This window comes from Octopus sinensis, linkage group LG16, assembly GCF_006345805.1.
Source record: "Octopus sinensis linkage group LG16, ASM634580v1, whole genome shotgun sequence".
NCBI lineage: Eukaryota > Metazoa > Mollusca > Cephalopoda > Octopoda > Octopodidae > Octopus > Octopus sinensis.
The window spans coordinates 57,251,978-57,273,862 of record NC_043012.1 but is presented as its reverse complement, the minus strand read 5'-3'; the positions used below and the strand labels follow the sequence as shown (position 1 = coordinate 57,273,862).

General features: G+C 35.9%; 1 protein-coding gene across 3 annotated transcripts in view; it reads left to right on the top strand.

Annotated features, from left to right (window-relative positions):
• Positions 1-21,885, top strand: part of LOC115220548 (plexin-A2) — a 307,994-nt gene that overhangs the window by 119,918 nt on the left and 166,191 nt on the right. For all 3 annotated transcript variants that reach the window (XM_029790694.2, XM_036510169.1, XM_029790693.2), the window contains exons 2-3: positions 5,510-5,598; positions 16,388-17,584. In XM_029790694.2, coding sequence (XP_029646554.2) covers positions 16,550-17,584 — 1,035 coding nt within the window. In that variant the 5' untranslated portion in view covers positions 5,510-5,598; positions 16,388-16,549. The remainder of the gene's footprint in view (positions 1-5,509; positions 5,599-16,387; positions 17,585-21,885) is intronic.

Below are 21,885 nucleotides of genomic sequence, written 5' to 3'. Positions count from 1 at the left end.
TCACATGTACCCAACAATATCATTCTAAAATTAAATAATTCCATCATTGAAATCTCAAAGCTATAAGATAATGTGTGTTCAATTCAAAACAGTGCGAATAAACAAACATTACATTTGACAGATTAATCCAGATGTGAAAGGGTTAAGAGGAGGCTTTCCATTTAACATACCCTTGATAAAGTAATTTGAATGTTTAAGGGTTAAGGACACGGAAGAAATAATGCCTGATTAATTCAAAACAATGTGAATAAATGAGTGTTTCATTTGACAGAATAATCTGAATGCTAAAGGGTTAAGTTGAGGCAGGATTAGAAGTTTGAATGGTAAATCAAAGAGTAAAGAAGAAAATACACAGAATATTTAGTATTTCTTTTTTCTTATATCATCATCATCGTCATCATAATCATTTAACATTCCGTTGTCCGTGCCAGCATGGGTTAGACAGCTTGATCAGAGCTAGGAAACTGGAGAGCTGCACCAGGCTTCAACTGCTCTGGCACAGTTTCAATGGTTGGATGCCCTTCCTAACAACAACAACTTTACAGAGTGGATGCTTCTACATGGCACCAAATGGGCGCTTTTAAATGGCACCTCATGACACTCACTTTCATGTGGTGCCACATGGGTGCTTTTACATGGCACTGCCATGGGCGCTTTTACATGGCACCAGTACAGGAATCTTGCAGGTTAATCCCGAACACCAGGCAAGGCCAGTCTTCATCTTAAAATATTCAGTCAGCTTCCCCACCTGGAACTCACATCCATTCTTGTATACTGCAAGTAGCCATGTGTCTCTTCCACAGCAAGAAACTCTCATACATTTATACCTCAACTCCTAGCATAAAGCCATGTTCCTCTTTGTTGTAGTTGACCCTTGTTATTTCTTTATTGCCCACAAGGGGCTAAACATAGAGGGGACAAACAAGGACAGACAAAGGGATTAAGTTGATTACACCAACCCCAGTGCGTAACTGGTACTTAATTTATCGACCTCGAAAGGATGAAAGGCAAAGTCGATCTCGGTGGAATTTGAACTCAGAACGTGACGGCAGATGAAATACCACTAAGCATTTCGCCTGGCACGCTAACGCTTCTGCCAGCCCGCCGCCTTAAAGAGTCAACTGTAGTTGGCCCTTGTAGGATTTGAACTCAGAACATAAAGGCATGTAATTGAAAGCCACCATGTTTTTTTTTTTGTCAAGTGCAGAAATGATGCTGTTTTCTACTGTCTTCAATAATGAAATCTTATAATAAGATTTAATTATGATAAATAAATAAATCATCTAATAAGATTTAATTATAAGAAATAAATAAATCTTCTAATAATAAAGATTTATTTATTATAATAATTAAATCTTACAATAATAAGATTTAATTAAAATGTGTGTGTGTGTGTATTTACGCATGGGTTTTTGTTTTTGTTGTTTTTCCTTTTTTATCAAAGCATTTGTTCCATGCTGTGCTTGATCTTATTAAGTTCTTGCTCTTATCGACACATTTCTCTGGCACTAACATTGGGACCCTATAACCATTAGCTGGGTTTTGGAGGACCCATTTTCTCCCATGTGCAGGTAGGATATATGAGGAGAAATTTAACCCTTTTGATACAAACCCCCAACTAAGACTACCTGTGGTTCATTAGGATATAAACTTTCTATTTTAAAGTGATCGAAATTAAAACTTTCCATCAGACCTTCAATAAACCACATATCTACATCCTTTCACTAGACAGTGCACCTCAGCAAAAGAACCCTCTATCCTATGGTGCAGTAAGTTTGACACTCCATTGAACAGTAATGTTCTTGCCTGATGATCACTGTGGCATGAAACTGGAGTCATGCAAAAGCAATTCTGTTTACATAAACGCAATACTTTATAACATATGTTGAGTATAGCATGTATTGAGTAAACCCTACACTTTATAAATTATATTTTGCTGGCAAAAAAGACACTGTGTGTGTGTGTGTGTGTTTCTGTTTGTGTTAATGATGGACCCTGAAAACCTGGTTTACTGAATCACCTACAAAAAGAAAAGAACCACTTGAGTCCCTAATGATATCCCAACATAACTCAGTCTTTAACAATAAAAGGTTCCACTAATATTTACTAACATTTTAAACTGATTGAAACAAAAACCTGATTACTCTTTCAATATGTAAGTCCACATTTTATTTACATTATTTACATTTGACGGATATTTGTCCTCATCTTGTTTGTTGTTAATACATTTCGGCTGATATACCCTCCAGCCTTCATCGGGTGTCTTGGGGAAATTTCAAACCTGGGTTCTCATTCCTAAGGTATTTTTCAGTGTATTATTATTATTATTATTATTATTATTATTATTATTATTATTATTATTCAGGTCAGTGCCTGGAATCAAACTCAGAATCTTGGGGTTAGTAGCCCACACTCTTAACCACTTCGCCATATGCCCATGTCCACATTTTGTCGTGTCTGTTTTCATCTTTGTACCTTCTCTGTTCACTAATGGTCTTGTCTTGAATCACATTTATTTCATATTTGCATGTTCACTTTCTGCTTCTCATATTTACATATTTCTTGTTTGTTTGTTCACTTTCTATCATGTTTGGTCCCTTGTTCATTGGCTTGCCATTTCTCAGCGGCTTCTTGTTGTTGGCCCCCACCAGAGGAGACCAATATTATCATTGAAGGTGTAAATTGCATTTGACCCTCTGGCCGAAAACTGATGAGGATTTGGTGACCTTCTTTCTGTATCTGTTTTCCATTTGTTTGTATATTGATTACATGTTTTTTTTTTAACTTACTATATATATATTCTAAGATAATCTTTTGTCTTAGAATTAAGAAATACTGATTTAATGAAGTTTTGGAGTATATTGTTACAAGGTGGCTAATCAGCAGAAAGCATAAAAGTATCAGAGAAAAAGGTTTTGCAGAATTCACACCAGCGCTCAACATCGTAACACCCCACCTCCCCCAGTATTTCACTGGTACTTAATTTATTGATCCTGAAAGGATGAAAGGCAAAGTAGATCTCAGCAGAATTTGAACTCAGAACGTAAAAACAGACAAAATGTTGTTAAGCATGTATATTTATATACATACATACATATATATATATATATATATATATATATATATATATAAAAATATACACACACATATATATATATACATACATACATACATACATATATATATATATATATATATATATATATATATATACACATATACATATATATATATATTATATATATATATATATATATATATAGTATATTTTAATATTTATTAAACGGTTAAAGATGATGAACATGCCTTATATTCAATTAATCCCATAATCCCATTAAATAAAATTTCTCACAAGTAATTTTATAGATAAAACTGAACATTTATCTCCCTCTATTTTCATAATTACCATTATATATTAACATATATTATTGTGAACATTTCCTGCCATCAGATTTTCTAAATATGAATATATTTATTATATTTAATGCATTCATACAAATGAGGTGGAAAAGCAGAATTGTTAAAAAAGCAGATAAATTCAGGGTGGGGAGCTGATATGAGATTTTTGTGTATACATATATTTGCGAGATATGTAGATACTTTTTTCTTTTTTTTTTCTTTTTTTTTTTGTTTTGTTAAAATGGTATTAAAATATATGAAGTTGTCTATATAAATGGGAATATCTTTAGTATCTCTAATATGCTCGTACAGTTGAGGTGCAAAAAAGCAAAACTGTCAAACAGCAGATTAATTTTCGAAATGTTTATGAATATTGAATGCACTGGAGAAGATATTGCAGGTTTTTTGGGGAGGTTTTTTTTTTTTCATTGTCGTTATTTTATATCATTGTAATGCTAATGTCAAACATTGATTGGGGGGGGGGGGCTCTCCAGATCATTATATTGTCAATTATGCCAGTGTGACTGTGTGGTTAAGAAGCTCATTTTGCAACTGCATAGTTTCTGGTTCAGTCCCACTGCATGGCACCTTGAGTAAGTGTCTTCTACTGTAGCTCCAGGCTGACCAAAGATTTTTGAGTGGCTCTGTTTGAAGAAAATGAAAAGAAGCCCATCGTGTATATATATATATATATATATATAGATAGATAGATAGATAGATAGATATGTATATATGTATATATATGTGTGTGTTTATATATATATATATATACATATAGATAAATATAATATATGTTTGTATATATGTGTATGTATATATATATATATATATATATATATATATAATATTATTGTTCTTTCTTATGAAATATATATAACTACTAAAAAGAAGTGCTTGGGTCAACCGAGACAAAAGATAGAAATTAAAATATAAACTCAAATTAGGCAATCATGCTCATACATTTTATGTCAAATTTATAAATGTATGAGTATGATTGCCTAATCTGAGTTTATTTCTTAATTCCTATATATATATATATATATATATATATATATATATATATATATATATATATATACATAGATAGATAGATATGTATGTATTCATATGTGTGTGTGTGTGTGTGTGTGTGCATGTATGAGCACCACCAGCAAAAATATTTTTTCCTCTGTCTTCCCTTCTTGAGATCTTTCCTTCTCCTTGTTTCCGACGAAGAGCTCTGCTCGAAACGTTAAACCCTCCTTCCCTTCTTTCCTGAGCGTCAATAATACTTTAATTGTTCCACGTCCTCGCGTTGCTGTGTTTTTTTATCTTTTTTTCTGTGTTTTCTTGTTTGGATTAACCAGTATTGGTTTGTTTACATCTCTATAACTTAACAGTTCAGCTAAAGATACTGATAGAGTAAGTACCAGACTTTTAATTTAATACTTGGGTTTGTTTGTTTACCTACAGTTATTCAAAGCAGTGCCCCAGCATGGCCACAGTCCAAGGTGGGATTTAAGCTACAAATGACCAAGAGTCATGTGACTCAATAAGCTGTGGCAATTTAGTCTAAAGTGCTTCTGTTCTAAATACCACAAATACCTTGCTGTGGACTTGAACTCACAACTTATGGGCGAGTAGTCTTATACTTTACCCACTTAGCCATCCTAATCCAAATATCTATTATATAAAATCCATTCTGTCTGTCTGTGTATGTGTCTTCTAGGATCTCAGGCATCCTTCCATCTGATTGCATTCAAATTTGATATGTAGATACCGACAGTATAAGTGCGTGTATAAGTCTTGAAGAAATTACAAGAATCGATTCCAGGTGAGAATGCGCTCGATAAAGTGAATAAAATCGTTTTTCTTTGGAATAGAAAAAAGTCTATCTTTATTTCTTCTTTTGCTGGTGTCTCAAATTTAGGTTAAATCAGTGTTTCTCAAAGGGGAGGCCTATGGGACGGTTGGACAAGTTGTTTTGAGAAAATTTGGTTTAAATGTTTGACAACTCAGCACTGTCCATTGGACGGGGGGGGGGCGTTTTACTCGTATATATATATCTGTATCTTTACATCATTTGGCTGGCATTTAGTAATTCTTTTATTCTTTTCTTTTACATTTTCAGACATGGTTTAATCTTGCCATCAATGAAGTCTGAATTTAGATGACTTATATGCGTTGTTGCCGACTAACATTAGCCGTTTTTACGAGAAGGTAATGGAATTAATTTAGCATAAATATAAATAATTGCAAAAATAAAAAGAAAAACAAAGTATCTTTACTACTGATCTTTCCTTTCATTGTTCCATGATTAAAATTAGTACCAGTAATATACTGAGGTCATATGTAATATTGAATAGTCGTTAAGGCGGCGAACTGGCAGAATCGTTAGCACGCCGGGTGAAATGCTTAGCGGTATTTCATCTGTCTTTACGTTCTGAGTTCAAATTCCACTGAGGTTGGCTTTGCCTTTCATCCATAAATTAAGTACCAGTTGTGTACCAGGGTCAATCTAATTGACTGGTGCCTTCTCCAAAGAATTTTGGGCCTTGTGCCTAGAGTAGAAGAGAGTATTGTATACTCGTCCTCTAGGTTTTGTAGACTTGTGTCTCTTTGTCAGATATCATCATCATAATCATCATCATCTTCATCATCATCACGACAAGTATTATCATCATCATCATCATTTTATGTTCTCACCTTCTTTTCTAAATGTGAATACCCATGTAGCTCTTCTACAAGAACCTATTTGAGCCTCCATACTCCATCCCGGGTCATTCTTGTCAGTAATTTAATCTCTCATCTCATTGCATAGAACACCTTTCCTACATCACTTCAGATTTCACAGTCTCGCGGACTGCATAACAAACTTCCTAGTGTCAGTGGCATGAGAAAAGTTCCCAGTATACATTGTAAAATGGTTGGCATCAGGAAGGGCATCAAGCCATTGAGACCGTGCCAAAGCAGACAGCAGAGCCTCGCACAGTCCTCTGGCTTACCAGCTTCTGTCAAACTGTCCAACCAATGGTGATGGTGTTGTTGATGATGATGATGATGGCGGTGATGGTGGTGGTGGTGGTGGCGGTGGATTGGTTTGTTTACATTTCTGTAAAAAGCACTCAGTCCAGTCTATGGGGTGGTCGGTGTTAGGAAGAGCACCCAGCCGTAAAAACCCTACCAAAACCGACACAGCAGCCTGGTGTAGTCTTCTACGTGGCCAGATCCTGTCAAGCCGTCCAACCCATGCCAGCATGGAAGATGGATGTTAAATGATGATGATGATGATGATGATGATGATGATGATGTAACCTAACAGTTCAGCAAAAAAAAAAAAAAATTGAATAAGCACTAGACTTAAAAAAACAAATAATAATTCTGGGGTCAGTTTGATTAAATAAAACTGTTCACGGGTGGTGCAATGGTACTCCAGCATAGCCTCTCCCAAATGACTAAATTAACTGAATTTAAAAAAAAAAAAGAAAGAAAGAATAGTATATCTAGAACAGCATTATCTCGGCTGTCCTTCTTTAGAGTGTGATTTGAGGAAGATATGGCTGTTATTTTTAGCGGGTCAGTCACTTAGCGCAGGCATGAGCAATCATTTTTGAGCCACATGAAGACATGGCTCATTATCAGATGAGTCACACCACGAAAAATAATTTCTCATTAATGCCACTCAGAATGTCCCATGGGCCGCAGTGTGTCTCTGATTGACTGAGAGATTTCCCCTCTTTTGTTCATCTTTATATTGTTGTTGTTGATGTTATTGTAGTTTACCTTCAGGTTAGCCTTGATCTAGCAGACTTGTGATCAAAGACAATCCAGCCACGACCAGCCCCAGCCCGCATTCTTCAACATGTCCTTTTTAAAATTCAAATGGACCAAATTGCACCCCCTTGGCTAATTGTTCCTATCGGCCCTCATAGGACAACAAAGTAGCCCATGGATAATTTCTCTCCTGGGCCATTTCCCCAATTAAGAGACAATTAAGAAGAAACATAATTATGATGTTTCAAATAAATACTATTAAAACTAATTAGAGATTTATTTTCATGTTTTTATTCATTACCCAATGAAAAGAATTATCCAATAATACAATTTATATTCTCCGTTCATCACTGTAATAATAATTATTGCTCTATTATTGTAAATTGTGGGCTATTCACAAACACAGTAATTAATAATTGCAATAATTAATAATAATTGCATAATTAGTAATTTACAGTAATTATTTGTACCCTCACAGTTGTGATTTAACCAGGAAAAAATTGTCCGTGAGTGGCACCGGATGAGGTGCGGGGGCGCCGTTTTCTGAAATAGAGTGTGGAAGTTATACTGATATTCCATTTTCAGATGGTAAAGTCCAATTTGTGCTACTATTTGACTGCTGCCTTTGGCATTTCAAGTTACCATTTAATGACCTTCTTCTCTGGCTCATCATATTAACTCTTTACTTATCCAAAATGTTTTTCTTAAGTTTGTCCTAAACATCTTTGTTTGTTTTCAGACTTTTAGTTTGCCCCTTTTTACATTTGTGTGTGTGTGTGTTTGTGTGTCTGTGATTGTCCCCACAACATCGCTTGACAACCGATGTTGGTGGTTTATGTCCCTGTATCTTAGTGGTTCGGCAAAAGCAATTGATAGAATAAGTGCTAGGCTTACAAAGAATAAGTGCTGGGGTTGATTTGTTCAACTAAAGCAGTGCACTAGCATGACCGCAGTCAAATGACTGAAACAAATTAAATAAAATATATATATATATATATGCACTCACGCTCACACACACATATATATGATGGCTTCTACTCAATTTCTTATTCCTTTATTACCCACAAGGGGCTAAACACAGAGGGGACAAACAAGGACAGACAAAGGGATTAAGTCGATTACATTGACTCCAGTGCATAACTGGTACTTAATTTATCGACCCCGAAAAGATGAAAGCAAAGTCGACCTCGGTGGAATTTGAACTCAGAACGTAACAGCAGACGAAATACCGCTAAGCATTTCGCCCAGCGTGCTAACGTTTCTGCCAGCTCGCCGCCTTCTACTCAGTTTCTGTCTACCAAATTCACTCTCAAGGCTTTGGACAGGCTGGGAGCTACAGTAAAAGAAAACTCGTCTAAGGTGCCATGCAGTGAGATTGAACACAGAACTATGTGGTTGGGAAGTAAAGTTCTTGCCCACACAGCCACACTTGCGACTTCTAATTATTTCAACGTCCTTGTGCAATCCCGAGATGGAATTTGTGTTGCTTACACCTAAATCCAACACTACATCATCATCATCATCACTTACATCCCTGCCATCTACCATTTCTACCACTACCACCACCACCACCACCACTATATTTTTTCCCCATGCTAATTCCTCTTTGTTTATTGCCTAACATTTAAAGATTAAATCTAAATTAATTTTACTCACCCCTCACCTTAACCCCATTTTACTCCTTCCACCCTCACGTGCTTTTTTTATCTTTTATCTCTCTTCCTCTTCACCCAGACCCTACTACCCTCTCTAACCCTCCTCTTCCACTCTAATTACACAGACTTTGTGGCATGTTTTTTTTTTCTTGCCACTATTTCGTGTATGTATTTATTACATCTCTGCTCCCTGGCCGACATAGAAGGCTCCAAGCTGCCATACATAACGGTTAAATTTCCTTTAAGTTACATCAACTCATTGTAAAAAAAATGATAATGGCTAAAGACATTGAAAATTCATTAAATAATGTATTATTACTCTTTACTCTTTTACTTGTTTCAGTCATTTGACTGTGGCCATGCTGGAGCACCACCTTAATAATAGTAATAATAATAATAATAACAACAATGATAATGGTTTCTAATTTTGCCACAAGGGCAGCTATTTTAGGAGAGGGGATGAGTCGATTACATCAACCCCAGTATTCAACTGATACTTAATTTATCGACCCTCGAAAGGATGAAAGGCAAAGTCGACCTCGGCAGAATTTGAACTCAGAATGTAGCAACGGGCGAAATACCGCTATGCATTTTTCCCAGCATGCTAACGATTCTGCCAGAACGCCACCTTTCACCGCCTTAATAATAATAATAATAATAATAATAATAATAATTCTCTCTAATTTTGGCACAAAGCCTGAAATTTTATGATGAGGCATCCAGCTGTTTTCATTGACCCCAGTGCATGACTGGTACTTATTTTATCAACCCCCACAAAAATTGAAAGGCAAAGTGAGCATCAGCAGAATTTGAACTCAGAACGTAGAAGCAAAAGAAATGCTGCTGAGCATTTTGTCCAACATGCTAATGGTTCTGCCAGTTCAATAACTGTTCAGCATTATAAATTCCATACCAAGACTCTTAGTCGCCGAATTATTGTAATCCTAGTTTCCATTACACTCTGTAATAGTTTTGTCAATGACAATAACACCTTCAGGCTAAGACTGATCTCCTTTGATGCTATTGTCAGCAATTTTACTATCTATAACTCTGAAAAGTCCTTGTGGCATAGTAACACCAAACGATAACCTTGTAGACTAGAACAAGAATCTATCAGCTTCAAATTCATTGTTATCTCTTATTGTTATTGCGGAGCGGAATTTCTGACTGTACACTTGACTGTAGAATCTATTGTAGGAAATTCAATATAAGGAAGTTGATAGATATCAAGATAGAAGTAATGATTTATTAATTGGTGTCAGTTGATATCGAGGCAAAGTCTGTTACTGTTTCTTATCAAAGCTCATTCAAGCCCACCATGGAGTGACTGAAGGACCTACTCTTTTCTTGCCATATTTCTTCTGATATACACTGTCTTTATTTATATTACTCTTTACTCTTTTACTTGTTTTAGCCGTTTGACTGCGGCCATGCTGGAGTACCGCCTTTAGTCGAGCAAATCGACCTCAGGACTTATTCTTTATAAGCCTAGTACTTATTCTATCGGTCTCTTTCGCCAAACCACTATTATTTACATTTGACAGATATTTGTCCTCATCTTGTTTGTTGTTGACACGTTTCAGGTGTCTTAGGGAAATTTCATACCTGGGTTCTCATTCAAAGGTATTTTTCGATGTTATTATTATTATTATTATTATTATCATTATCATTATCATTATCATTATCATTATTATTATTATTATTATTATTATTTAGGGTTAAACAAACCAGTGGTTGTCAAGTGGGGAGGGGACAAACACAAAGACACACACACATATTGTTGATGCCATGAGAATTTAGAAACTTTAAGAGAATGTGAAATAAATCAGTTCTACTGGTGAAGCATGAAGCAGTTAAAGCTATAAATAATAGCCTGTAAATATTGGGTTTGAAAACCCTTTGAGAAGGAAAAAGTTGAGGGATGCTCCTATGATAGGGACCCACATATTCTATCATAATCCCTCCTAAGGTATTGGTTAGCTTGGGGCTATAGTATAAAACAAGTGCCATGCAGCAGGATTGAACCTAAAGTCACATGCTTGCAAAGTGAGCTTATTAACCACACAGCCATGCCTGCACATTTCATCCTTGTATGGTCAATGCCAGTATCATATAACAAATACCAGTAATATATTGTGGTAGACTTTATAATATATTGTGGTAGACAAATATGTGTCTTATTATTATTTACTTAACCCAAGGCGGTGAGCTGGGAGAATTGTTAGCATCTCAGGCAAAATGCTTAGCAGTGTTTCATCTGTCCCTTGTGTTCTGAGTTCAAATTCCACTGAGGTCAACTTTGCCTTTCATCCTTTTGGGATCAATAAATTAAGTACCAATGAAACACTGAGGTCATTGTAATCAACTAGTTCCCTCCCACAAAATTTTAGGTCTTGCGCCTTTAGCAGAAATGGATTATTTACTTAATCTTTTAATTATGAAACTAAATTTCATGGTTATTCGAGTAATGATGCTATATATCTGCCAAAAAATAGATTTGGTGTTTTCTGAGACATGTCACCTCATTAAACTTGACAGATCTCAACAAAAAATAGTTCCAAACATGACATCCTTCTACAAAAGATAGATTGCTGTATAAAACTGCTTCCTGCAGTAAAGGGAATTTCAAATGGATATATCTGATTTCCACAATAAAAAAAAAAAAGGCTTAAGAAATTGTAATATTTATTCAGTTTTTCTTTCATAAATCAATTAACTCTTATGTTCTAATTTCTTTCTTTCTTAATATCATCATGCACATTCAGACACGGAACGACAGCTTGTTCAGCTCATTGTTTTTCCATGTCTAAACGTACATGAAGATGTTAGATATGATTATGCATAATTATATCTCATTGAATGTTCCTTATTGTGCATCTAATTAATTTATTCCAGTTTGACAAAGCTTTTTGCATGTCAGCAAATGTACTGTTTGCTATTCTAATATAAGAGCAACCAGGTCTTAGCAGCCATAAATGACAGCTCAGTATAGATAGCTGCTGAAGCATAATAGCACAGAAATGTATATTTCCTGTGGTCCAATGATGTCATTGATTGGCCTAGTGGTGTGTTTTCACCCATATTGTCTAGAAAGAGAATTTCTTCTTTGGAGTCAACTTGTACACTGTTTTGTCTTTCAATGTTCAAAAGTGCAAGAAAAAAATTTGTTTAGGGGGTGCTCACCAAGATCCAAATTTTTTTATAAATAGGGTTGATTTTTTTCCAACCTTAATAACAAGACAAACACAAGTGTAATAATAATGATAATAATAATAATGGTCAAGAAAGGTACTGTCAAATTTTTTGACCAGATTCCTGGGAAACCAACAGTGTATGGAGACCCAAAAAGTTGTATTGACATCAACCACCCACATTCTCGGGAAGTTTCTCATATATATATATATATATATATATATATACACACACACATATATATATATGTCTTAGGGTTCTGGTTGAGACCCAGTCAGAAGATGAAATAAAATGCAAGTCAATCAGAAAATGATAATGATAATAATAATTATTATTATCATTATTTCTTTTCCTTCTTTCTTCAAATTTTCTTCCATTTCTCGCCGAGTGTTTTCCGTACACCTAGGGCAGAGAAGCTCATTGTATGCATTCCCAGATTACACACACAAATTCACAGGTAAAATATGTATTTAAAAAAAAATTAATAAAAAATAAATTCATGAATGGATGTTGTTTTCACAGTGATAATGCTCTTCTCAGTACATGAGTTGTTCCAGTTAACATGATTTTTTGCACTTCCTGTAGCCTGGTATCATTTTCAAATAGGTTTCAGTACCTTTTTTTTATCATTCCTAGAGATCCTACAATCACTGGTACTGTAGTCACCTTGAGTTGCCACATTTTTTTCAATTTCTATTAGCAAGTCTTTATATTTACTGATCTTTTCAAATTCTGTTGCCGCTATATTGTGAGCGCAAGGAATATTCATGTCAATTAATAAACACACCTTTTTTGTCTGATCTTTTATAATAATATCCAGTTTATTAGTTTTTATAGTTTTGTCAGTATTACTATTATTATTATTATTATCATCATCATTATTATTATTATTATTATTATTATTATTATTCTATGTTTGACTTTTGCTTTATATTTGTACAAGTTGGCTCCAAGTCTCACCCAGAGACCTCAAGAGACAACAGGGTTGGAAGTTCATGTTGTTGTTATGCCTAGTGTGCCATATATTTGGGGGGTGGGGATGTTGTACTAATGAATGTCTAAAAAAAAAAGTTTTTTTTTTTTTTTTTTTTTTTTTTTTTTAAACCGAAAATTATGGTTGTTTTAAACCTTGAGGTTACATAGAGAGTATTTTGCGTAGGATATGAGCAGTTCCCATGAGCACTATCTTTTGAACTTCTGCCATTTTGGGGTTTCCTGGTATCTGAGTTAGGTAGCTATCAGCCCCTTTTGCTATCATTCCCAGGGCACCTATGACAACAGGTATTGTTTTAGTCTTCAGCTTCCACATTTTGCTGATTTCTATTTCAAGATCTTTATATTTGCTCAGTTTTTGGTAGGTCCTGACAGATACGTTTATATCGATTGGGACAGTCATATCAATGAGGAGGCATGTTCTTTGTTTGAAGTCTTTCAATATGATGTCTGGCCTATTTGCATCTATCTTCCTGTCAGTTTGAATGGTGAAGTTCCAGAGGAGTGAGATGTGGTCATTTTCAAGCACTGGGGGTGGTTTGTGTTCCCACCAGTTTTTCTCATGGGGCAACTCCAGGTTTTTACAGATTACCCAGTGAATATATTGTGCAGCTCTATCGTGCCTGTTGAGATACTCTGTAGGCGCTAGAAGACTGCACTTGGAGACCACATGGTCAATGGTTTCATTTTGTTGCTTGCATACACGACACGTTGGACTGCTTCTGATCTTTAATATGTTGGCCTGGTAGTTTCTTGTTGGTAGGCATTGATCTTGAGCTGCTATGATAAACCCCTCTGTTTCAGATTTTAAGCCAGAGGCCATTAGCCATTGATGGGTCAGGGCTTTGTCGATATCTGCATTATTCGCTCTCTTTGGGTATTTGCCGTAGAGAGGTTTTTCTTGCCATTTATTATTCAGAATATCTAAGGCCGCAGTTTTGGCACGGGTTTTCATGCGCCTAGCTTTTTCTGTGCTTGTTTCTTGTATGTCTATCTCTAATTCCGAAATTGGTTGTATTCGGAATTCACTTAGATATTCCTTTGCCTGTTTTGTTACTGAGTATGATGCTTTCTTGTTTTCATGTTTTGAGACAAGTTTTAACATCCAGTCCTCAGAGTTTTTCAGGTAGGTGTCTAGGCCAATTGTAGCAATCTTCATTGTTATTGCCAGTTGCAAAAGACCACGGCCTCCCTCTTTTCTTGGCAGATAGAGTCGTTCTGTATCTGCCTTAGGGTGGTGCATTCTATGCATTGTCAACAGTTTCCTTATTTTTCTGTCGAGCTGACATATTTCAGTAATTGACCAGTTAACAATATTGAAACTGTAAGTCACGACTGGTATAGCTAATGCATTGATTGCTTCGATCCTGTTTCTTGCATTCAGCTCTGTCTTGAGTATTGCTCTCACTCTTCGATAGCATTCTCTCCTGATCCTTTCCTTCATCTCTGAATGCCTTATTCCGTTCCCTTCAATTACCCCTAGGTACTTGTAGCTCTCCGCTGGGTCTAGTTCTTTTATGACATTCTGTTGGTCAAGGTTAACGTTAGATGTTTCTGTCATTTTTCCTTTGATAAAGGTAGCCTTTGCACATTTATCGAGGCCGAATTGCATTCTGATGTCGTCACTGAATTGTTTGACTATCGCTAGTAAGCCCTTGAGTTGTTGATCATTTTTTGCAAAAAGCTTTAAATCATCCATGTAAACGAGATGATTTATATTTTTATCAAACATTTTATACCCGTACTGCGCGTCATTGAGCAACTTTGAGAGAGGTATTAAGGATAAACAAAAGAGGAGTGGTGACAGTGAGTCACCCTGGAAAATGCCACACGAAATTTTTACATCACCAGCATTTAGGGATTCACTGTCACTGTTCAGAGTTAGTGTGGTTCTCCATGATCTCATACTTACAGTCAAGAAGTTTCGCAGAGTTGGTGCTATCTTATACATTTCAAGGCATTTCCTAATCCAGCTATGTGGTAGGCTATCAAAAGCCTTTTTATAGTCTATCCAGGCTATTGATAAGTTTTTGTGTCGTTTGTGACAATCTTCTAAGATCATCTTATTGATGAGTAGTTGGTCTTTACAGCCGTAGGATCCACATTTACATCCTTTCTGTTCATTAGGGAATATGCTGCTGTCTGTTAAAAAACTATAGGTATATTCCGTCAGGACAGATGTTAGAGTTTTGTACATAGTTGTTAAGCAGGTTATGGGTCTATAGTTTTTTGGTTCATTTGTTTCTTCACTTTTTGGAAGCAGGAATGTTAACCCATTAACTAGCCAAGGAGGCATCCTACTAGGGTGTTGCAGAACATCATTGTACAGTTCTGTTAGCAGTTCATGGCTCTCTGGGAAGGCATTCAGCCAGAAGTTAGGAATTTTATCCTTTCCTGGAGACTTCCATTTGCTTGACCTCCTGAGAGCAGATCTTATATCTTCTACCTTGACACCCTCCCACTTTTGCTCTTCTAAGGGGTCCAGTTCTGTAGATATTCTGTCAATCCAGGGGGCCTTTTCGTTGTGTGTTTTTTCTTCTGCCCAGATTTTATTCCAAAATCTCTGCACTTCTTCTTTTGATGGTACATAATTATTATTATTATTATTATTATTATTATTATTATTATTATTATTATTATTATTATCATCATCATCATCATCATTATTATGTGAAGGCACGTGGCTCAGTGATTAGGGTGTCGAGCTTACGATCGTGAGGTTGTGAGCTCAAATCCTGGACCGGGCTGCGTGTTGTGTTCTTGAGCAAGACGCTTTATTTCATGTTGCTCCAGTTCACTCAGCTGTAGAAATGAGTTGCGACGTCACAGGTGCCAAGCTGTTTTGGCCCTTGCCTTTCCCTTGGATAACACTGGTAACGTGGAGAGGGGAGGCCAGTATGTATGGGCAACTGCTGGTCTTCCACAAAAAAAAACCACCTTGCCCAGACTTGTGCCTCAGAGGGTAACTCTTTAGGTGCAAGCCCATGGTCAGTGTCTGACCGAAGGGGGTCACAACAACACAATTATTATTATTATTATTGTTAGTGTTGTTATTATTATTATTATTAATATTATTATTATTATTATTATTATTATTATTATTATTATTATTATTATTCATACATCTGTCAAATCAACTAAATCCAATGATGGAAAAGTAATGTTTCAGATCTGTCCAGAAATATTTCTCCACTCATTCAATTTGGTGACAAAGTTTTTCAGAAGGATGTGTACAAGCATCCCCACCCCTTACTACCAGCAAAAGAAATTTTAGGGGACGGGATGTGCTCGCATTCAACCCAATGAACATGTTAAATATGACTCTACATAACTATATTCCATTCAATACTTCTTTGTACAACTCTAATTAATTTTTTCCTCTTGTTTTTCTCTAGGTTTGACTACAAAATGTACCTGAAAAAGACAAGACTAAAATAAAGAATCGTTTGAAAATCTAATTTCTTTGAAATTAGATCAACTAAACAATGGCCCAGTCCTTCCCCATGAACAGGAAACATTTCAATTTACACATCCATTATCCGTCTAATGTTGGATAGATGCCATCAACTTATAAAATGCTCCATTTATGGACAGCAGTTTTCCTTCTTTGTTGGATCAAGGTTTCTTCCGTGACCTTGGTATCACAAAACTTTTCCAATCCACTCAATCACATGGTGATAAATACAAGAGATGGTTTCTTGTATATAGGAGCTATGAACAGAATATATCAACTGGATTTAAGCTTGAATATGACTGAAGAAACCATAACAGGTCCAAAAAATGACAATCCTAAGTGTGCGTTACCTGTCCGAGAAACACAGTGCGGAATGAAACTTTCATTGACTAACAATTACAATAAAGTACTTCTTTTAAATCAAGAAAACAAGTTGATATCATGTGGCAGTATATTTCAAGGCTCCTGCCATGTTAGAAACTTACAAAATATTTCCATTTCTACAGATATTAACCAACCTATGGCTGCAAACCAAAGAAATGCATCTACTGTTGCGTTCATCACTCATAAAAGTGGCATCTTATATCTCGCGACCAGTTACACTCGGAGTGATCTGCTGGAAGATATATCCATTTGGCGAGTGTTCCACAAAAAGAACTGGAAGAAACTTGCTTCTATCAGATACAGTGATAAATTTAGAAAAAATGTTGACCTGCAGTATATTACAGGCTTTAGTGATTCAGACTACAGCTATTTTCTAACAGTTCATTCTACAGATAATTTCAATGAATCAAAAATAATTCAATTCTGTGAAAACGATACAGATTTAAATTCATTTGTAGACGCTCCACTCCACTGCCATGGTAAGCATGGGAATTATAGCATTCTACGAGCAGCGTCTATTATTCATACAACCTATTCTAAATATCATTTCCAGAAAGGATTAAATAAGCAGAACATAACCCTTTTAATGGGGGTATTTAGTAGCGCTACATCAAGACATTCTGCTTTATGCCTTTTTGATATGGAAAGTGTCCGCCAGAAAATCTTGGAAAATATTCGTCAGTGTTTTGATGGTAATCGGCACCAAATGAATTACCCTTATTTTCAAGGAGACTACTGTGTCACAGCTATAAAAGTGAGTATAGTTTATTGAGTTTGTTTTGCAAATTCTTCATTTTTGGGGGCAAATTTTGTTGAAATTGTTTGTTACACATTGCAAGTTTCATGTTTGATATTCATCGTCAAGAAATCCATGTGTTACGTTGTGCAGTTGTAGTTGGTCGTTATGTCATTGCTGTCATCACCATCATCATCACCATCATCATCATTATCATAACCATCATCATCATCATCACCATCATCATCATAACCATCATCATCATCACCATCATCATCGTCATCACCAGTATCATCACTACACCATCATCATGATCATCATCACCACTATATCACCATTATCATCACCCCTATAATCATCATCATCATCTCCAGTATCATCACCACCATCACCACCACAATCAACATAATCATTATCACCATCATCAGCATCATCAACACCACCACTACAACCATCATTACTATCATGATTATCATCAGCATCACCACTATTACCATCATCATCATCATCATCATCATCATCATCACTATCATCATCGCTGCCACCACCACCATCACCCTCACCATAGTATGCCAGTAATATTTAATTTTCCCTACAAAGTGTGTCAGGAATTCTTTTTTATTCAGTCCCCAGTGTGCCACAAACCCAAAAAGATTGCGACTCACAGTTTACTGAGTTAATGATTTCTAGTAATTAATAATTTATTAGAACTTGATTGGTAAGTTTCAAATCACAGCTAGTTTTCCTTCATCAACATTTAACATCCATTGCTCACTTTCATTATTTTACCATAAATACACACACACATATAGAGAAAATAAGCAGGAAAAGGTGTGGTATTCAAAGCTTTATACGACATACACGTGTTTCAATAAACTGCTGAAGTAATTACATAATGTTTGTAGAGATATTAGGCAATCATGCACTGTACCTCATCATCCTGAGCTTTGTGCCCTGCATCATACTATACTGGATACCAGAATGGATTGGAGAGTTTACAACTGACCCTGATTTGGGTTGCATGTTCTACATTACTGCACCCTATTTTCTTGATGTGTGTGTGTATATGTATGTATATATATGTATATTTTCTCTCCTTGTTTCTTTCTGTGGAAGAGCGTAGGCTCGAAACATTAAAGACTTTTTCAATTCCCGAGTGTTATACTAATACATCTGTTTGTTTTCTACACCACCTGTCTTCGTCTTTTGTTTTTTCGTGAATTCTCCCCCTATATATATATATATATGATGGCTTCTCTTTCAGTTTCCATCTATCAAGTCCCCTCACAAGGCTTTGGTCAGCCCAAGGCTATTGTAGAAGACACTCGCCCATGGTGCCACACAGTGGGATTGAACCCAGAACCATGTGTTTGGGAAGCAAGCTACAACCATCACATGATGTCAAAACAAGAATCCTCATAAACACCCATTTGCATGCATATGCACACACAGCCACTCACACATGTAGTTACAAGAGCATATTGAAAGTCATGTGGCCAAGCGGTTAGGATGTTGCACTCATTATCGTTAGATCGGGGGTTTGATTCCCACACCTGGCAGTGTATTGTGTTCTTGGGCAAAACACTTCACTTCATGTTGCTTTGTGGCTGGGAGAGTGTGAGAATCATTAGCACATTGGCAGAAATACTTTTTTATGATATATCTTTCGGTTCTCTACAATTCTGAGTTCAAACCTCACCTCTCCGGAAAAGGCAATGGGAAGCCACTCTGGTGTTCATGCAGAGTCCAGTCATTGTAACCAAAGTTCTAGTAATGTACTCAATAGCAGCAGGGAATGGTACAGGCCCTCCCAGGTTGTATAGAGCAGTGCTTCTCAAACTATCTGATGTGGTGTACCGATAGTTTTTTTTTTTCCAATATGCCAGGGACCGCTAATATTTATTAGTAATATTAATTTATACTGGAAACAATATATATAATGAATATAATAAATAAAATAAATGCACCCTTTTAAAGCCTAGCCAGGCTCATGGGCCCGGTTTCCTGGTTCAAATCCCACCTCTCCAGAAAAGGCAATGGGAAGAACACAATGCGTCACTCGGTCCAGGAATCGAAACCACAATCTTACGATCATGATGCTGACTCCCTAACCACTAAGCCACACGCCTCCACAAATGAATATAATAAAAGTTGATAATTTTTTTATCTTATATTTATTTTGTAAACAAATAATACAATATTACATAAGCATTTTATAATGTTTCTTTCTTTTCTGGAAACACGCCGTGCACTGGCAGCTGATGGCTCACGGGCTGTCACTGGTCCATGGACCACGACTTTGAGTAGCACTGGTATAGAGAATACTGGAGAACGCCCACATGCACAGAACCTACCCAAGGACAGACAACTACTTGCCTAGATGTACATACATAAATGTTGGGACTTTTTTCCAGTTTCTTTCTATCAAATCCAGTCACAAGGCTGTGGTCGGCCTGGGACTTATAATAGAAAACAGCCATGCCCAAGATGCCATGCAATGAAATTGAACTCAAGTTTACATGATTGAAAAGCAAGCTTCTTTACCACATAGCCACAGCTGGAAATACTTTCTGATCATACCATAGGTTTACTTCAATCAGAGCTTACTCAGGGTCTAAACAGCAACTACAGCCCAACTCTCTACAGACAAACAATCCATTATCCTTTCAAATATAGTTTTATATTTGTAGTTGCTGGAAATGTCATAAAGATTTTTATCAGTTATACTATTATTATTATATTTTTTTTTTTACTTTTTCTTTTCTGTTTTGATGTTTTTCTTTGGTTTTTCCTTTTCCTGAAATATAGATATAAATAATTACATATGAGGTTGATAGGAATCAGTATCCAAACCAATTAGTTGTAGTTTAATATCAAATTGCACTGATATTTCTCTATTACATATTAAACAGTATGCAAATGTGGCTGGTTCATGTCAAGCTGAGAGTGATATATATATATATATATATATATATATATATATATATATATATACATACTATATATAGATAGATAGATAGAAAGATATATACATACATGCATAAATACATACATACATATATATATATATATATATATATATATATATATATATATATATATATATAGGTGCAGGAGTGGCTGAGTGGTGAGTAGCTTGCTAGCCAACCACATGGTTCCGGGTTCAGTCCCACTGCGTGGCACCTTGGGCAAGTGTCTTCTGCTATAGCCCCGGGCCGACCAATGCCTTGTGAGTGGATTTGGTAGACGGAAACTGAAAGAAGCCAGTCGTATATATGTATATATATATATGTTTGTGTGTCTGTGTTTGTCCCCCTAGCATTGCTTGACAACCGATGCTGGTGTGTTTATGTCCCCATCACTTAGCGGTTCGGCAAAAGAGACCGATAGAATAAGTACTGGGCTTACAAAGAATAAGTCCCGGGGTCGATTTGCTCGACTAAAGGCGGTGCTCCAGCATGGCCGCAGTCAAATGAGTGAAACAAGTAAAAGAAAAAGAAATATATATATATATATATATATATATACTAGCAGTATCGCCCAGCGTTACTCGGGTTTGTTTCGACCCTTAAAATTGGAATTTTTGAAAAGTAAAAATTTTGCATTATGTAGCTTGTCATTCTCTTTAAGTGAACATTTTTCTGGTTGAAATACACCGAAAAATGGCGACACAGCAGTCAAAAAATAGTAAAAAAATAGGGATTTTCATAGAAAAAAAAGCACCTTTTTGATGTAAAAAATTTTTGGTGTTAACATGTCCGATTTGAATTTTTTCTTCTACAGAAGGAAGAGCAAGCCTTCTTCCATCATACTCTCAAGTCTGTCTCTGGTTCTGCTGCCTACCACTTCAACCTTCATCGCCCTCCTTACCATCCACTCCTCATCCATCCTCTCCATGTGGCCAAACCACCTCAACATTTTTCTATCCAATTTAGTTAATAATAACAGATGGAAAAAAATATAGTATTTAGTACAATGTTTATCAGTCTCTTGTAGCTCAGTTCTTCAACCTTGCCCTTTTTCACCAGATGGTGTTTTTATGAATACCCTCTACTCATATTTTGAAAAGAAAATAACAGAATAAAGGAAAACCAGCTGATTATTTCAATGAAACAGAAGCTAATTATTTTTTCTACCCTGGTGTTGTATAAACCCATCCAACATGTGTCTCTTTACAAATATTTGCATGGACTTCTGTTTTAAATTTCTGTGTCAAGAAACTATGGAATTTTTTTTTTTTATATCTTTTATTCATTTACTCATTTCAGTCATGAGACTGTGGCTATGCTGGGGCACTGCCTTGAAGAATTTTGAGTCAA